The sequence below is a fragment of the Tetrao urogallus genome (assembly GCF_951394365.1).
Source record: "Tetrao urogallus genome assembly, chromosome: 3".
Taxonomy (NCBI): domain Eukaryota; kingdom Metazoa; phylum Chordata; class Aves; order Galliformes; family Phasianidae; genus Tetrao; species Tetrao urogallus.
This window is the reverse complement of record NC_136815.1, coordinates 31709373-31725585: the sequence shown is the minus strand read 5'-3', so window position 1 is coordinate 31725585 and position 16213 is coordinate 31709373. Positions and strand designations below refer to the sequence as shown.

General features: G+C 41.2%; 1 protein-coding gene across 1 annotated transcript; it reads right to left on the bottom strand.

The window, feature by feature from the left end:
* Window positions 1-683: 683 nt before the first annotated feature.
* On the bottom strand, window positions 684-14103 carry TRAM1 (translocation associated membrane protein 1; the record flags this gene model as incomplete). Its single annotated transcript, XM_079533630.1, has 11 exons — window positions 684-757; window positions 4635-4795; window positions 5845-5988; window positions 6588-6692; window positions 6781-6851; window positions 9183-9267; window positions 9612-9670; window positions 10668-10784; window positions 10975-11096; window positions 11719-11782; window positions 13981-14103. The coding sequence occupies 11 exons, from the start codon at window positions 14101-14103 to the stop codon at window positions 684-686; spliced, it is 1125 nt and encodes a 374-aa protein (XP_079389756.1).
* Between the last annotated feature and the right edge of the window lie 2110 nt (window positions 14104-16213).

Sequence of the window (16213 nt, the reverse complement as noted above, 5' to 3'; positions counted from 1 at the left end):
TTTCCCTTCTAATTTTCAAGTGCTAAAGCTTTATCTCAGAAAGGTTTCTCTGTTCCTTGTAAGACATTTCTAACCAACGAGCAATAAGACTCTGCAACATTTCCAATCAGTTCAGTTTTGTTTTAATGATATGGGGCAATTCTTAGAGCAGACATCGTGTAGCTAGCAACTACAAAATAAAAGAAGTTTACTTTTGTGGTCCTAGAATTCCAATTTGATCTGTGAATTTGAATCAACTAACTTAAAAGTCAGAGTATCCGAAAATGCATACTACATTTTTACTTCAATTTCATAATATATTTGAAGTTTTGAAGAACTAGGAAAAAGTGAAGTTGGAAAACAGTATATATCACCAAGATTACAAAAACTGGAAAGGAATAATACATTGCATCAGTGATCCTCATTAAGTGAAGTTATTTCATCACAGTAAGTGTTTAAAAAAGTGTCAATGTTATTTAAAAAGTGTTTTGTCCCCCCACCCCCCAAGCGTTTGTTTGAAGACAGATAAACCTTTTCTTTTAGTCAAAATGGCTTTTAAAAAAAGTTTCACAAAACAATAGCAATAATCAAAAAACATGATTTGTATTTTCTTTAATCCATTACATCTCTAGTGCTGAAGGGCCATCCATGTAAAAAGCAGATTCTTTGGGGACACTTGTCAATTAACTTAATAAAACCCAGTTTTACGAGGATTTATCCTTCCTGCTACGAGGCGAGTCTGCTCCATTTGAGGTCACTGTCCCATTTATTCCATTTTCTACAAAAAAAAAATAAAAAAAATCAAGTAGAATGAGACACTTTATTATTTTACTACATTTTAGTAGGTCCTAAACAGTCATTAACTTCTTCTCTGATGCATCTATTTTGTTAAATCTCATCATTACCATTTATAACTGGAACCGTACCATTTATTACCATTTATTCACTGGAACAGGTTGCCCAAGGAGGCTGTGGATGCCCCATCCCTGCAGGCATTCAAGGCCAGGCTGGATGTGGCTCTGGGCAGCCTGGTCTGCTGGTTGGTGACCCTGCACAAAGCAGGGGGTGAAACTAGATGATCATTGTGGTCCTTTTCAACCCAGGCCATTCTATGATAATACAATAGTATAACAAAGCTTTTACCAACTGCAAAATACAACGTTTACTCAGACAACTGAAGCACAGTTTGCTGACATGGCCAAATACTGACATGGTTGTGTTACATATATTATAAATTGAAAATCAAGATTAGCTAGATATTCTCTGATAAAGAGAAATATTCAACTTGTTGGCAGGACATTCCTGTGAAATTCTGGAGTCAGATGGACACAGCCCTCATATCATTCTTCTTCCTATTTCATTTTTTAATGCCTAAGAAACTTGCAATCCTTTACTCACCTTTACAAGCTTTTTATATACGTAGAAAAATTAAGGTTAATTAATCACGTACTTAAAAAAATATAGAGATCATTTATTTTCTGAAGAAAATATTTCAATAGATAAGATGGACGGAAGTAAAACATCAGTTAAAATATAAGAAAAGTATAGAAGGAGCTCAAGCACAGGACTTAGACACTTAAGAACACAAAGCAAGAACCTGATACCATCAGCAGCTCTTTACTTGTATCCCACTTCTGGGTCAGCTCAAGAGTTTTAATATGAAATAGTCAACAAGTGGTACCTGTGCGCAGCAAACATTTGCTCTCAGCAATGACCCAACGTCTATGGATCTATCATGTCCTCAAAAGAGTGGAACAGAGCAGCGTGATACCGCTATGAACGAAAGTCTCCCCTCTACTTAAAGTCACCACAGCCCATGGAAGCACAGCTGCTGCCTGACAGCAACCAAATTTATAAAACAGACCAGAAGAGCAGAAGTGCATAGTCAGCTTTACTGCTTGCATCTCTGCTCAACTAACTTGCACCACCATTTTGATTTAAAGCAACTGCTATACCTTCCCGTACAGATAACAGGTTAAGTTCATGTTTTCCATCTCCAAAAGTGCTGCAGATCATCAGAAGGAGTGGCCAATCCACAGAAATAACTGCAAATATTCCTTCTCCCCACCTTTCCTGCACCCAAAGCTCCCACGCATGCTAACAAGCAACTGAAGTGAAAAGGAGAACAAAAACAAAACCAATCAACCAAGCAGCAATACAAGTGAGAAGGAAACTGGTCACAGGCCTGATCAGTCATAGAGGAACAGTCAGAGCCTCTTTATTTGGCTGTAAATGACACCATCATCTCAAGCTTATGTCAGGCTTCTTCAGGCTCCTCTCAAAAAAATTTGGTTATTCTTGATTTATAAAGCTTACAAATAGTGATCTAGATCCAAACCAGCAGAGATCATATTCTCTTAACAGTTAAGTCAAAACAAGTGAAAAGAAAGAACACAAATCAGCAAGTGCTTAGGCATCACACATACACACCAACATTTTCCCACTATTATTGCTTGCTTCTGGCACAGTCTAAAAGAAAGGCATTTTGCGTCCTGGCTCCCCAAATGCAGCCTGCCACACTCACATGCAGCTCCCCCCAAAAACAAACATCAAAAAAAACCTGTTTGAAATGCAACTTAATTGCATGTTTTAGTTCTCAGAAAAAAAACCCCACATCTTGTGCAAGTGTTCTGAGTCAACAATGTTACAGGAATCTTCCAAACAGAAAAGTCTAAAACAACACCAGCCTTTGAGATCAACCTTTTCTTTAGAATTCCAATTTAAAATAAGCTGCAAAATTCCTGGGTCTTTAAGGCAGTCATAGCTCAATTATTATGTGAATTCAATCATAATTCAAGTGAACTACAAGTTTACCAAATTAAATCAATGAAATTTAAGAAAAGTTTAAACATTTTAACTCACTGATTAAATAGCAGATATATAAACGAATTCCACAAGTAAAACACAGTAATAAATGAACATTAAGCTCTGATTCAGTCGGACACCTACAAGTTCTATTGATAAAAATGCCACTCCTATTTTTTTCTAGTATCACAGAATGACAGAATGGCTTGGGTTGGAAGTGACCTCAAGGATCACCAAGTTCCAACCCCCTGCCACAGGCAGGGCCACCAACCTCCACATTCAATACCAGACCAGGCTGCCCAGGGTCCCATCCAATCTGGCCTTGAACACCTCCAGGGACGGGGCATCCACAACCTCTCTGGGCAGCCTGTTCCAGCACCTCACCACTCTCATGGTAAAGAACTTCCCCCTGACATCCAACCTAAATCTTCCTTCAACTTAAAACCATTTCCCCTTGTCCTGCTGTTATCTACCCTTTCAAAGACTTGATTCCCCTCCTGTTTGTAGGCTCCCTTTAGGTACTGAAAGGCTGCAATGAGGTCACCCCGCAGCCTTCTTTTCTCCAGGCTGAACAAGCCCAGTTCCCTCATCCTGTCTTTGTAGGGGAGGTGCTCCAGTCCCCTGATCATCTTCATGGCCCTCCTCTGGACCCTCTCCACCAGCTCTCTGTTTTTCTTGTATTGGGAGCTCTGGATCTGGATGCAGAATTCCAGATGGGGCCTCACGAAGGCAGAGTAGAGAGGGAGATCATCATTTCATATACACACCACCTCATGTATATTGTAAAAACCTACACTCTGCCCACCAAGAACCCAAAACAAACTCAAAAATAATAAAATAATATAAAAATCAAGGTCTGAAATCTGTCAGCTGAAGTAAAAATATGTGCATGTTAGCACTGGGCAACAAAACCTAAAAACTAACAATGGACAAACACAAAACAGTGCTAATCGAAAACAACCAAAATGATGTAAGCAACAATCTAAAGCATGACTTTAATACAAAAAAGACACCTTAAAAGTTGAAAATCCACCTCTGACACATCTCAGTTCTCAGTACAACTGTCTTCATGCAGTAAATTCAATGTATTGAAAAAGCATTAGAGGTTAGCAACAAGCAAAAGATCATGTGGAAATAAGCTTTTGAGGTGACTGTTTCAAAGAAGTTCAGGAATTATTCAAGCTAGCACTTAACTACATAGAAGCTCAACTGTACAACAGATTTATCTACGTAAACTGAGTACATAATTTCATTGGAGGAAATGGCAGACTGTTCATCTTTCATCTTCCCCTAAGAGTGACACAAACCATCAATTCATTTCCAAAAGCTCTTAAAGATTAAAGTAGTAAGCAGTTGTTACCTACGCCTTTAAAAGAAACATCAAAATGCTGTTATTAGTAAAGACAGCCCAACATGAGCTTATTTACTGGATCTTCACTCAGTGGCACTGAAAAATATGCCTGAAATTCATTGCAAGAAAAAAGAACTTCAGAGCGATCATGGGAACATTTAAAAATGTCTCCTCCCTTTTTATAACTGTAAACAACATGAGCACAACAGATTTCATGCAATAAGATTAGACACAATAAATTGCAAAAGCTGCAATAACTGTAACAGTGATTCCTTCATTCCATCAATTACAAAACAAAGCCAAACCCACTTTTTCTAGATCAAGATTTTTTTTTTTTTAATCAATAAAATAAATTCACCAATACTGCTTCTGCAACTGAACCTTCCCTTTTGAGAGCAGAACACAGAAATTACTTCAGCAGTTTTATCATAAAAGGTTCTCTATAATCTGAAGTTGCTTTCAAGACACCAAAGTTAACAGAAAACTTGAAAATACAAACCTCTTTCTTTTCTGGAAGTCTTTCCTTTAGCTGTGACAAACTTCTTTTTCACCGATTGAGGCTGAGAAGAAGAATGCTCTCTCCATCTCCGAAGTTGGAAATTAATGAATTTCCACATCATAAATGCTTGAGCCAAGCAGATGGAGGCCAGCACGCTGATTCTGAAAAAGAAACAGGTACAGGTTCAGCAGTAAGTCCACCTTGTTCAAAGAAAAAAGGAAAGCAGAATAGCACATCATACAGGTTTTTTTGTACATCAGAAACGGCCTTTTTACTTTGTTTCCTCCAGTGCAACAGAGTTGTTCTTTCTGGACTACACATTAGTAAATGTTTTTTGCTCTCTGGCTAGGAGGTTTTCCTCTCCTCCTAACACCCGTTTTTCCACAGATGCAAGAGTTAGTGGGATTAACACAGCAGAACAAAACTGGATGTGTACTAAGAGCAAAGACTTCATACTTCCATCAAAACTGAAAAGCAGTAAGTTTCTTTTCTGCTTTCTCCTTTCTCTAACACTCAAGGTACCTGTCACCAGAACACAGAATCACAGAATGGCCAGGGTTAGAAGGGACCTCAAGGATCATGAAGCTCCAAGCCCCCTGCCACAGGCAGGGCCACCAACTTCTCCATTTAATACTAGACCAGGCTGCCCAGGGCCCCATCCATTCTCACCTTGAACTCCTCCAGGATGGAACACGGGTCCTCCAGTTCTGAATAGTTAGACTGCAGGGTACTGTGGACACTGGCAATGTTTTAATAAATTCCTTTCATGCATTTAATTCATAAAAAGGCTGAATGGTTGGCCGAACCAACCACTGCATCAGGCAGCAGCAATAAAAGTCATAATAAAGGCAGAGAAAGTGGTGAGAATCTTCAACCAGATTCAAAGATGCTTGGATATGATGTCCAATTGTCACTGCAATTATTTATAGTTCGATTTAATAACTCTAAGGTGTGAAAGGCATCTCTACAGCCGGATATTCCTTTTAATCTTGTTTTATTTTCCTAACTCGTAACCAGTTACAGATTTCTCAGTGACAGACTGTAAATTCTTCCATTCACTTCAATGTGCTTGACAAGCTTTTTGTTTTTTTTTTTTTTAAAAACCAAAGCCATGCCCACTGATCCCATTCAGTACCACTAGCATTAACACTACACAGGTTTAACACAGGCTTACAGATCATGCTTAGGAACCATCCCAAGTTTACTGTACCTAACAGCCAGGATATTGAAGTTTCCAGTGCTGAAATTCAGCTGCTGATTTTCTGCTCTTGCCAGACCAAAGCCAAAAGTGAGGACAGAAAGAATCAAGGTGAGAAGCCTTCCCAAAACAAAAAGGACTGCCCACAGTGAAAATCTGCAAAGAGAAAGACCACAAACACTATACGAATTCTCTGCTCACAGCACAAGTACTAACAAGGCAAATAGTTACTCTTAACTCTAAGAACTCATCTGAGAGTTAAGAACTTGACTCAGTCATTTTTCACTTGTCCTAATCCTTTATTTTCAGTTATCACAGAAGACAAAAATTAAGAAACGCCTCACTTAGGATTTTTTTTCCTACAAACCAAAACTTTGTTCTGAAAATTATTTTTATCTCAATAGAAAGTGCCTTCCGTGACTATCAGAACATGACTGTGTTAAGAGTTTATTTAGAACCGACTGCATTAGCAGCCCAGGTTGTTGCCTTGTCTACAAGACCTGTACCTGGAAAATGTTTTATTTTTACTTTTAATAAAAGTAGTATGAGATTTAACTCCATTTTACATAGCTACTAACATCTACTTATACAGGAGAGTAAGTTAAAAAAAAAATAATTCTTTTTTAGTCTGGAGGACAGTGGCCTCTAAGGAAGTACAAGACAACCTTCCCTGTAATCCTGGCTTCTGCTTAGTTAAAATGCACGAGGCTTGCAAGACAGAGGTTACCTGAATTTGAGAACTGCTGACTACTTACCCTTTCTGGTATCTTTCATCACTAAAGTAGAAAAGACGAGATATGTGGAAAAGAAATTCAACGAAGTAATGTAATACCAGGAGAACAAGTCCAAGGTGGGTCAGACTATTAAAACAAATAGAACATCCATTCAAATGCTTTGTTACATTTTAGGACAGTGATTGAAGACAATAAAACCTCATACATTACTTACTTCAAAAGATAGGCTCCAGCAATATGAAAGAGATAAAGTCCAATGTAGACAATTTGGCGAAAGATATCCTCCTATTGAAAAGAAACAAATAAACATACATTACACACAATGCTATACGATGTTACAATACAGATTGCCTCCTAGTCCTAGAAATTATCATCTTCTCAGCTACCCCACGTGGCCTGTTTTGGCACTGAGTTACTCCATCTAATTCCACACCACTTACTGCTTACTTACCAGTAACATACTGCATTTTTTACATACACTTTTGTGAGAAAATGCATTTGAAAATGCATTTCAAAAGATGAATTTAATTCTTTGTTAAGACTTATCTGAACTTGCAGCAGTTATTACAATAAGTACATAATTGGTATGAATTATTGTGTCTCCAGATAAACTTCCGTAGTTTGACACATTTTCTGCCATTCTGATTCTGTCAGATCGTTACAGGAATAGAACAAAAGTCTATGAACCAAAAAGAAGTTTACAACTGTTGTTGTGCATTTAAAAAAATTCAAGATCATTCATGATTTTGGTACACTGTTGGCAGTAAACAGAATAACATTACTAAGCAGTGATACAAACACCACCTGAGAAAAGAAAACTCACTGAAGTATACTAGATCACAGTATGAGTATTCATTCTGAAATGGTAGGTAGAATACATTCATTTGTGCTCAAGAACTCCAACTTCTTTAAAGATTCCCTACGCTTCAGGTAACTCAGTTTTTCAGTTTTATCACGCACGCACGTAAATGCAACCAAAGAAACACAAGAAAACCTCCTAAAAATGTCATCCTTTAAGATCTACTCTACATCTCCAATACTTTACCTCAAAGCTGACAAAATGAAATACCTGTTACAACACCTAACAACACAGAGAGAGGGAATATAGTTAAAAACCTAAGTGATCCCAAAGAAAACAAAAAACAGGTTGTGCAGAGAAAACACGAGTGTACTCACTGCAAACACTGTGGTTCTCCAAGTACTACCAGAATAAGTCTTTTGCACTTTATTTTCGGAACAAAGGTAACATTTAAATAGCCTCAGCTGCCTGCTTACATAAACTGTCAGACTTAATGCCCATTGGAATAACTCAGGTGGAGTTATCCACCACTACACAAAAAGCAGAGTTGAGAACCCCCTAAATTTTTCTTTTTTAAATGTCAGAAGTAGAAATAACTGGACCTGAGCAAAAGCAGCCAATTCCTGCATGAGAAGTAAGGCAGGGAAGTCAAGACAGGAGAGGTGAAACTGTGATAAGGGGGTGTCAACTCGAAACGTGATAAAATAAAACAAATAGCCTTAAAACTTAACCAAAAAACTAAAAACCCAAACGACCAAACAAAATACTACTATTAAGCATACAGCATTTCTGCCACTTTCTGGCAACTTTCATAAAGTCACATTAAAGCAAACAAAAAACAGAGCCAACCAATATTTAAATATTAAGTCAAGTTCTAGAGATATCACTGCCCCAGTGTGGCAATATTGGAGCATCAGCAGAAATATCTGCATCACATCACTGCTGATGCTGCAATCAGCATGAAAACAAACCTCATTACTACTTTCCCAAGCCTGCTCTAGGTCCTGGAATAAAGACCTGTGGTTACCTAACATACATTTCATTTCCTTGAATGAAGCAGAATCCTGACAGCAGAAACTCAATCTAGTCACAGAGCAACAAGAGAAGAGTTTTTAAAAGGAAGCTGTGCATGCAAAGACAGCCTGAGCAAAGAACATGCAAAGAGACTATTTATGTTGGTCAAGAAAAGCAAAAGCTGCTACAGAAATCTACAGTGAACTCAATGTGAGCAGTTAAATTCTGAGAAACACAATGGACAAAACTCCCATGTGGCAAAGATGCTGTTCAAACACTCACTGCACTACTAACTAGAAATTCTGCTGAGGACAGTGGTATTTACAACAAATCTCTGTAGTTTATAGTGCTTGGATTCAGCACATTATTCACTGCTTCTATTAAATACCTATATTGAATAGAATACCTGTATTGTGATTTCTGAAGCATTTCTGTATCTCAATGAGATTATTCAGACAAGTAATTACAGAAAACAAGAAAAGATTCTGAAACAAAAACAATCTCCCAATCATTTGTTCAAAGGAAAATTCAAGTTCTTTTAGCAGATGGGATATGCTACTGATTTGTATTTACACAACAGACACACAGTGATTTTACTTCAGAAATACGGGGTTTAAGTGAAAACAAAACACTTGCTTCTCACATGTACATCAGAGCACCAAAATTCCAATAAGGAAAAGCTTAAGTACATAGATAAGAAAGGGGTTGCAAATGTAGGGTAACACACTTTCCCAAATAGATGAATCACTCCACTATTCAAGCTGCTTTGCTTGGCATTCTTTCCATTTGCTTTCTGAACTTACTTTTTTAGTTTTCTGGAAGTACAATTCTGGGAAAGCATGAAACCAGTAAGCCAACTGTAAGATGTAGAAAAACTTCATTTGAAACCTGTACAATACAGCAAGAATTGAAGAATATTACTTTCTCTTCATAAACTTAAAATGTTCCAGAAACTTTCTAGTGAATATATTTAATCGCTATCTCTAAAGAGAAGCAGAGATCCTTGTTGCCAGTCAGCTTTGTTCTCAGAAAGATCAAATAATCAAATTCACCACAGCTTCATTTTATAAATAAACAGCCTGCAGAAGGATTAATGTATACTCCCCACTGACACGGAATAAAGCTTCTCTGTCAATACAAACAAAAAATACATCAGCGACAAATTTAATTTCAGCAATTTCTATATGACCCCTTTCCTCCCCCAGAACCGTCCTTCAAGGAAGAGGCCTTACGGAATCAGAGTGTGTGGGTAGTCCCTCCACAGAGAGGTTGGATCTGATATATAGTTCTCCTAAAAAACAAAAGCACAGCTTCTGAAGTCACACAGCGTTGCTGTTTCCTAGTTAGAAATAACGAAGGGACACACATACATGTATTTTTATACATCTGATGTGTGCACACAGAAATACTGACACGCAATTAAAAGCTGCAGATTGATACACTGCCATTTACAAAACTAAAACAACAAAACACAACTGTATTAGCCTAAAAGGAAAAAAATAAATAAGGAACAATAAACAATTCAAGTGCTCATTGAAGAAAAGATTCCTTCTGAGCTGGAGGCTATTTCAACATCACCACAGATAGAAGTCTTCCCTTGTAAACTGCTGACAAGCTTTGAGCTTAACTAAGAGAAGTTTTTTTAGGAGTCATTGTGCTACAGAAAAAGATTCTACTCTACCTTTTTCTTGAAAATTTTAAGTTTCTATAATCATCGTTAGAAAATGAGCTTTCAAATTAAACAATAGGTTATACTCCTGTAAGGGAAGAATAATTTAGGAGCTTACAATGAACCACATACTTCTCCCTAAGCACCTGTGTAAGTGGGAACAAGAGATGGGTTATACCTTTCTTCTAAAAGCAGAAAGTGGGGTGAGCACAAACACAGCCCAGTGCTAGCAAAGGGCATAGCATCTGACAGGGCTCACCTAAGCCTACAGCAACTTGTCCACTGCCCATTCCCTAGGCTGCCAAAATGCACTGCATAACTAATACATTAAACATTTATTTTACAATAATGAACCAACACAGAAAAACTATGGAGAATGAAGTACCCTAATAGAGCTTAAAAATCACATTTTATTCATTTGACAGCAAATTCAATTTACTGGAGATGGAGCAACAGTAACGCTACTGGACTTCATACTTAATTTTGATACAATTCACACTGAATTCTGAAACATGCCCGTGCTTTAATATTAAAATCAGCTAAAATTAAGATAAGTTGAAAACTTACTGGTCTTGCTAAGTTGCAGTCTTATAAGAAACACAAGAGGAAGTGTACTTACAGAGACAAGAATACTCGTGCCCCAAACACAGGAGAAAAGGTAGAACGCACTAAGTTGTCCAGACTCATTGAACTTGCTATGCTTTGTTTTGGAAAAGTGCATTTTCCTGTTAATTTTCTGAAATGAAAGTCCACTGTTATTTATATGTTGTTGTACTTAACATTAGCTGTTACCAGCATTAGAACATCTGAAAGTTCCAATAAATGTTTCAGCATTTTAAAGGTAAATTTTAGCATTAAAGCTTTTAAGTTAACAGTCAAAGTCTAATCTATTATCTTGATGAAAGGAATTAGTATTTTGTACTTACATCCAATACATACTCCTGAATAATAGCGTGTATGATTATTGCTACGAGCATATAAAAGAAAATTGTAGCCAAGTCTTTGATGCCATAGTGATAGAGAGAGATTGTTTCTGCAGATTGTTCTTCTAGAAGACAAAAACAGAATTAACTGTAAGGCACTGATACAGTTTTATTGCCAATAAGTTTGTTTCTTAAAGTGAAACCTTTCAGGCAAAAGTCATTTGTTGTCAGCTGAACAAATATAAGTCAAATTAAACCACCACCCTGAGCTAGGTCACTAGACTCCATTTACAGTAATCTTCTCCATCGCATCACAAACTCAATTTGATTTTGGAAGGATGTAATATAAAAATGGAAACTTAAGTGCACTTAGGAAGCTTAGCCAAATGCACTGAAAGGGAACTATAAAATTATGTTAAACTATCAACCCTCCCCCCCGTCCCCACACACTAAGTAGAACAGATCACTTGCATAACCAGAGTAAGAACATGAACTTATTAACCACTGAGACTGGGTTTCAGGATCAAGAACAAACCCAGCAGAGCAGAAACATTTTCCCTAATGCAATTCACAAAATGACAGAACGGATTCCTTGGAAGTTTTACCAAAACAATTTATATTAAGTCCTTAAAATCTCTGTACTGTCCATTTAAACTCGGTAACTTATCCTCAGTTTAGGGCATACAACACGTTAGCAGTGTCTGAGGATAACAGCCCATGACTAACCAACCACCTGCAAGCACATACCTGTGGCAGGAATGGTAACGTTATACTGAAGAGTGACGAAAATGACAGCTGCTTTTGCTGTAATCTGGAAAAGAAAACACAGAAGTGCTGTTGAATCTCACCGACATAAACTATTTTAAACTGAAGATGTTTACTCCCCAGTTTTAGCACTCTTCCCCAAGCATGTCTGCTCCTCCCAAGAAAACAACCAACTCCCATCATCACGCCACTTCATCTGACTTTCTGAAGGCAAAAGAGACCACATAGATTTGTTTACAGAAATACCCTCAAAAATTCCTCTTCATGAGGGACAGCAAGAAAAAACGAAATTCACAATAGAAGAGAGAAGCAGAAAATGTTTGTTCTGAAGTCTTTTCTGGGCAGGGAGATGATACCTTCAAAGAAGAAAACAAAAGCAGCAATTCTTGTTCATCAATAACAATTTTCAAGTGTAAGACATTTTGCTACCTGAAGATAACCCACTAAATTATTATTATGGCTCAAAAGAAATCGGACTTTTCTTAAAAATTTTTATATCTTTTTCAGTTAAACAAGCACTCCATAAACTAGGAGTTTTCCTTGGAACCAACCCTGTGCAACTTCTGGGAACCCAACTCGTCTGCCAGAATTTATTCCACTGCTCAGGACTGTGGAAGGAGCCTCCAGAGGACTCACACCACCAGCCAGTTCCGACATGCCATACCAAGGCTCACTCAGCTAACGCTGTTCAGCTGAGCAAGGGCAAGGCAGTACCTAAAGGGAGCCTATAAACAGGAGGGGAGCCAACTCTTTACAAGGGTTGATAACAGCAGGATAAGGGGAAATGGTTTTAAGTTAAGAGAGGGAAGATTTAGATTGGATGTCATGGATGTTACCATGAGAGTGGTGAGGTGCTGGAACAGGCTGCCCAGAAAGGCTGTGGATATCCCGTCCCTGGAGATGTTCAAGGCCAGACTGGATGAGGCCCTAGGCAGCCTAGTCTAGTATTAAATGGGAAGTTGGTGGTCCTGCCTGTGGCAGGGGGCTGGAGCTTCATGATCCTTGAGGTCCCTTCCAATCTGGGCCATTCTGTGATTCTGTGAGGACAGCATCAATACTGTACCATACCAGCACTAACTGCGGCAGATGATTTCTAAGGCCTGTACGCAAAGCATTTCAGAGACCTAGCAATCTGTTCAGCCTCACTATATGTGTAACAACAGAGGTACATGGTCCCTCTATGCCAAGATAGAAAATAAATGTCGTGAAGTGAAAATCAGAGAGATTTTCAGAGAAATGTCAAAGAGAAAAAGGCTTCGGCACACCCAATGCTAGCAGCAATGTGGTGAATAAACAGTAAGCATACACACAAGGGAAGGGTTTAGGTCCGGATCTTTAACCTTAAAACCACACTGTGAGGCACGGTGTGATTCCTGGTGACTTTTGGTAGTAAAAATCACACAGAACAGCGTTCTTAGTGTGTCCCATCTTTTCAGACGTTGGGAGTTTTTCAAACCCTACACCTGAGCAACACAAAGGCCGGGTAAAACTGCCGAAAGTCATCTGCGTGGGAAAAACAGCCACCGGCTGGGACTCTGAAGAGCCACAACCGCGCCGCGTGGCGGACGTGTCCTGCCGCGATAAGGCACTCTGGGAACATCTCGGGGATCCCTCACAAGGGAACCCAGCACGGCACGCTCAGCTCAGCGGCCGGGTCGGGGAGGGTTTCCGGGGAACCGGGAGCTCCGCAGGCCACGTGGGCCGGGCCGACCAAAGCCAGGCGGCGGCCGCCGGGGGACGCGCGCCCCGCTGCCCGCGCGGCGGCCGTAGGTACACGTCACCGCCGGCCGCCCTTCCCCCTGCGGGCCGCGCGGCGGCGCGCGGCCTCACGGGAGTCGTAGTGCCGGCGGGGCCGCCCGGGCAGCGCACACAAAGAGCGCGGTGAGGCAGGGCAGGGCCGGGCCGCGCCTCCCCGCCGCCCCCCTCCGCCTCCCCCGGTCTGAGCGCGGCCGCACGCCGCGCACCCCTCCCCCGGCCGAGTGCCACGTAACCCCGGCGCGGCGGAGGGAAGCGCGCCTCGGCTCCTCGCGGCGGCGGGGCACGGTCTCGCTCGCGAGGACGGCTGCGGCGGGCAGCGCGTCTCCGCGCCGAAGAGGGCGTTCCCGGAGGGGCCGGGCCCCGGGGAGCGGGGACGCGGCGCCCGCCCGGGCTCCGCCGTACGGCCGCGATCGCGGCACCGCGATGCCGCCCGCCCCCGGGCCGCCCGGGCTCCCGGCGGAGAGGAGGACGGAGCGGGAGTCTCACCTCGAACATGAGCCCCAGCAGGAAGATCATGGCCATGCAGGAGACGATGTCGGCGTGGTTCTGCACGATGAACTCGTGGCTCAGCACCGGCGGGTTCTTGTTGCTCTTCTTGCGGATCGCCATGGCGGGCCGGGAGCTGGGCGCCGCCGCCTCCCCGCTGCCAGCACAGCTCTCGCTGCGGCCAGGAAGAGGCGGGTGGGAGGAGGCGGCCGCGCAGCAGAGGAATGGCAGCAGCCGCCGCTTCACCCCGCCCCGCCCGCCGCGGCCCCGCGCGGCCCTTCCTCCGCTGCCCGGCCGCCGGGAGCGGCCCCCGCCGCCGCCCGCCAGCGCCCCTGCCGGCCGGAGGGGTCTTCGGCCCGCCCGCGGGGAGGCGGTGGCCCGGCGCTTTGCGGGCCCCGACGGCTGGCTGAGGGCCGGCCGGGGCTCCTCGGGCGGCGCTACGTGGCTGTGGCTGCCTTCGCCGGCCCTGCTTCTGCGTTGCCCAAAGCCGCCTTCGGTTTCGTTCTCCTCCCTCTCTCTGGCGAAGTTTAGTTTCTATTAGGCCGTTCCTAGCTGGACGTCGGGGGAAACGAAGGATGTCGTTAAGAAACGGAACGCGCTGGGTTTGTTAGGGTTATGGCTAGGGCACGGCCTCAGGGTATGAATAACAGCAGATTCCTGCCAGCCCATAGCCTGGAACAACACACATCCAAACACCCTGGAATCCCAGGACAAGAAAAGTTATCCCATGAGAGGGGTAAAAAAAAATTTCTAAATCAGAAATATGTTATGGAGAAGAGATATCAAAAGACTGTGAATAATTTAAAAAACCAACAAAAACAACAACAACAACAACAAAAAAAAAACCAAAAAAAACCAAACCCAATTGCCCCAAAACAAAAGCCTGCTCTTAATTTAAAAAAGATATGTATGTATATGAGAAAGATCAGCCCAGATGGAAGAAAAGGGAAGGCAAATAAAGGTGTCCTGACAGATACTCCCACTGGAGAAGAATAGTCTCCAGCGTACCTGATGGCTGAAGCTGAGTGGTGTGAGGGTGGGTTCTGGCTTGCCAGAGCAGAGTGCACACCACATCCAGGCCATGACCAGCTTTCTGAATGACACCTGCCAATATAAACTAGATTTATGTTCAGGCTCAAGCATTAAATCAGGTCTTTCCAGAACCAGAGCTACTCTAAACAAAATCTGTGAAGATGCTCAGAAGCTCTGTAAAAGTTTATTAAGTCATGGAGACAGGAATACTCAGTAATTGGAGATGGTCTGGGATACTTAGAATACAGAATAAACTATTTTTTTCCTCCTTTTTTTTTTTTTAATATATGAAAGTAGTTCAAACTGAACAAGCGTTCCTGTTTCAATATATTTCTTTTCAATCCTAGGAATCCCTCCATCTCTTGGCCATATATTTTGTAAAGAACATTATTTCAAAACTGATGGTGTGAAAGTTGCATTCAGGTGCATTCCACATAGTTACAGATGTAATACAATATAATGCAGAAGTAAAGTACACCGAGTTAGGATAAAAAATAAAAAAATTCATTTTTCAAAGTAGTCTTGAACTTATTTATTAAAAGAAAACAAGTCCATAGAACTTAGGGAATGGGATTTAACTACCTGGGATGGGACATCCTTTTTTTCAAGCAATAAACAGCAAATGCCCTGAGCGGATGGCTACTGTCTTACTTTACAGGCACAGAGATCTTCTTGGTTTTAACTGGCTTTTTGTGTTTATCAATACAAACCACTACACTGAAAAGGAAAATAAAGCAACCTATTGCCTCATCTGAGTGTTTTCCACATATTCCTATTGTTGGAGACCTCTCTTCTGCCACGTGATGTTTCTTACGGCGCTTTAGGCAAAGTGTTATGATCTGAAATACCTGTCAGTCCTCAGTCTTACTACTTGCCAATGGGCTGTTGGTCTACGTTTGCCAGATTTTGTCCCTGCTTTCCAGATATTGAAAGACTACGCTTCAAAATGATCCTATGAAGGAAGTCTGAAATCTATTTCAGGTTGGAAGATTGTGGAGGATTTAGCAGTAACCATATTACTGCACCTGACGTAACAGATACAGACAGAACAATGCCCTTCCAATTTGGGAACCTTTCAATCATCACTTATACTTAAAAACATATCTCAAGAAAGATATTTCTTAAGAAATATAAACTTTGCAAGAAGCAGAATGGGAAACTTGAAAATGTTATACCTACTGTCAAAATTATTTCCTAGTTC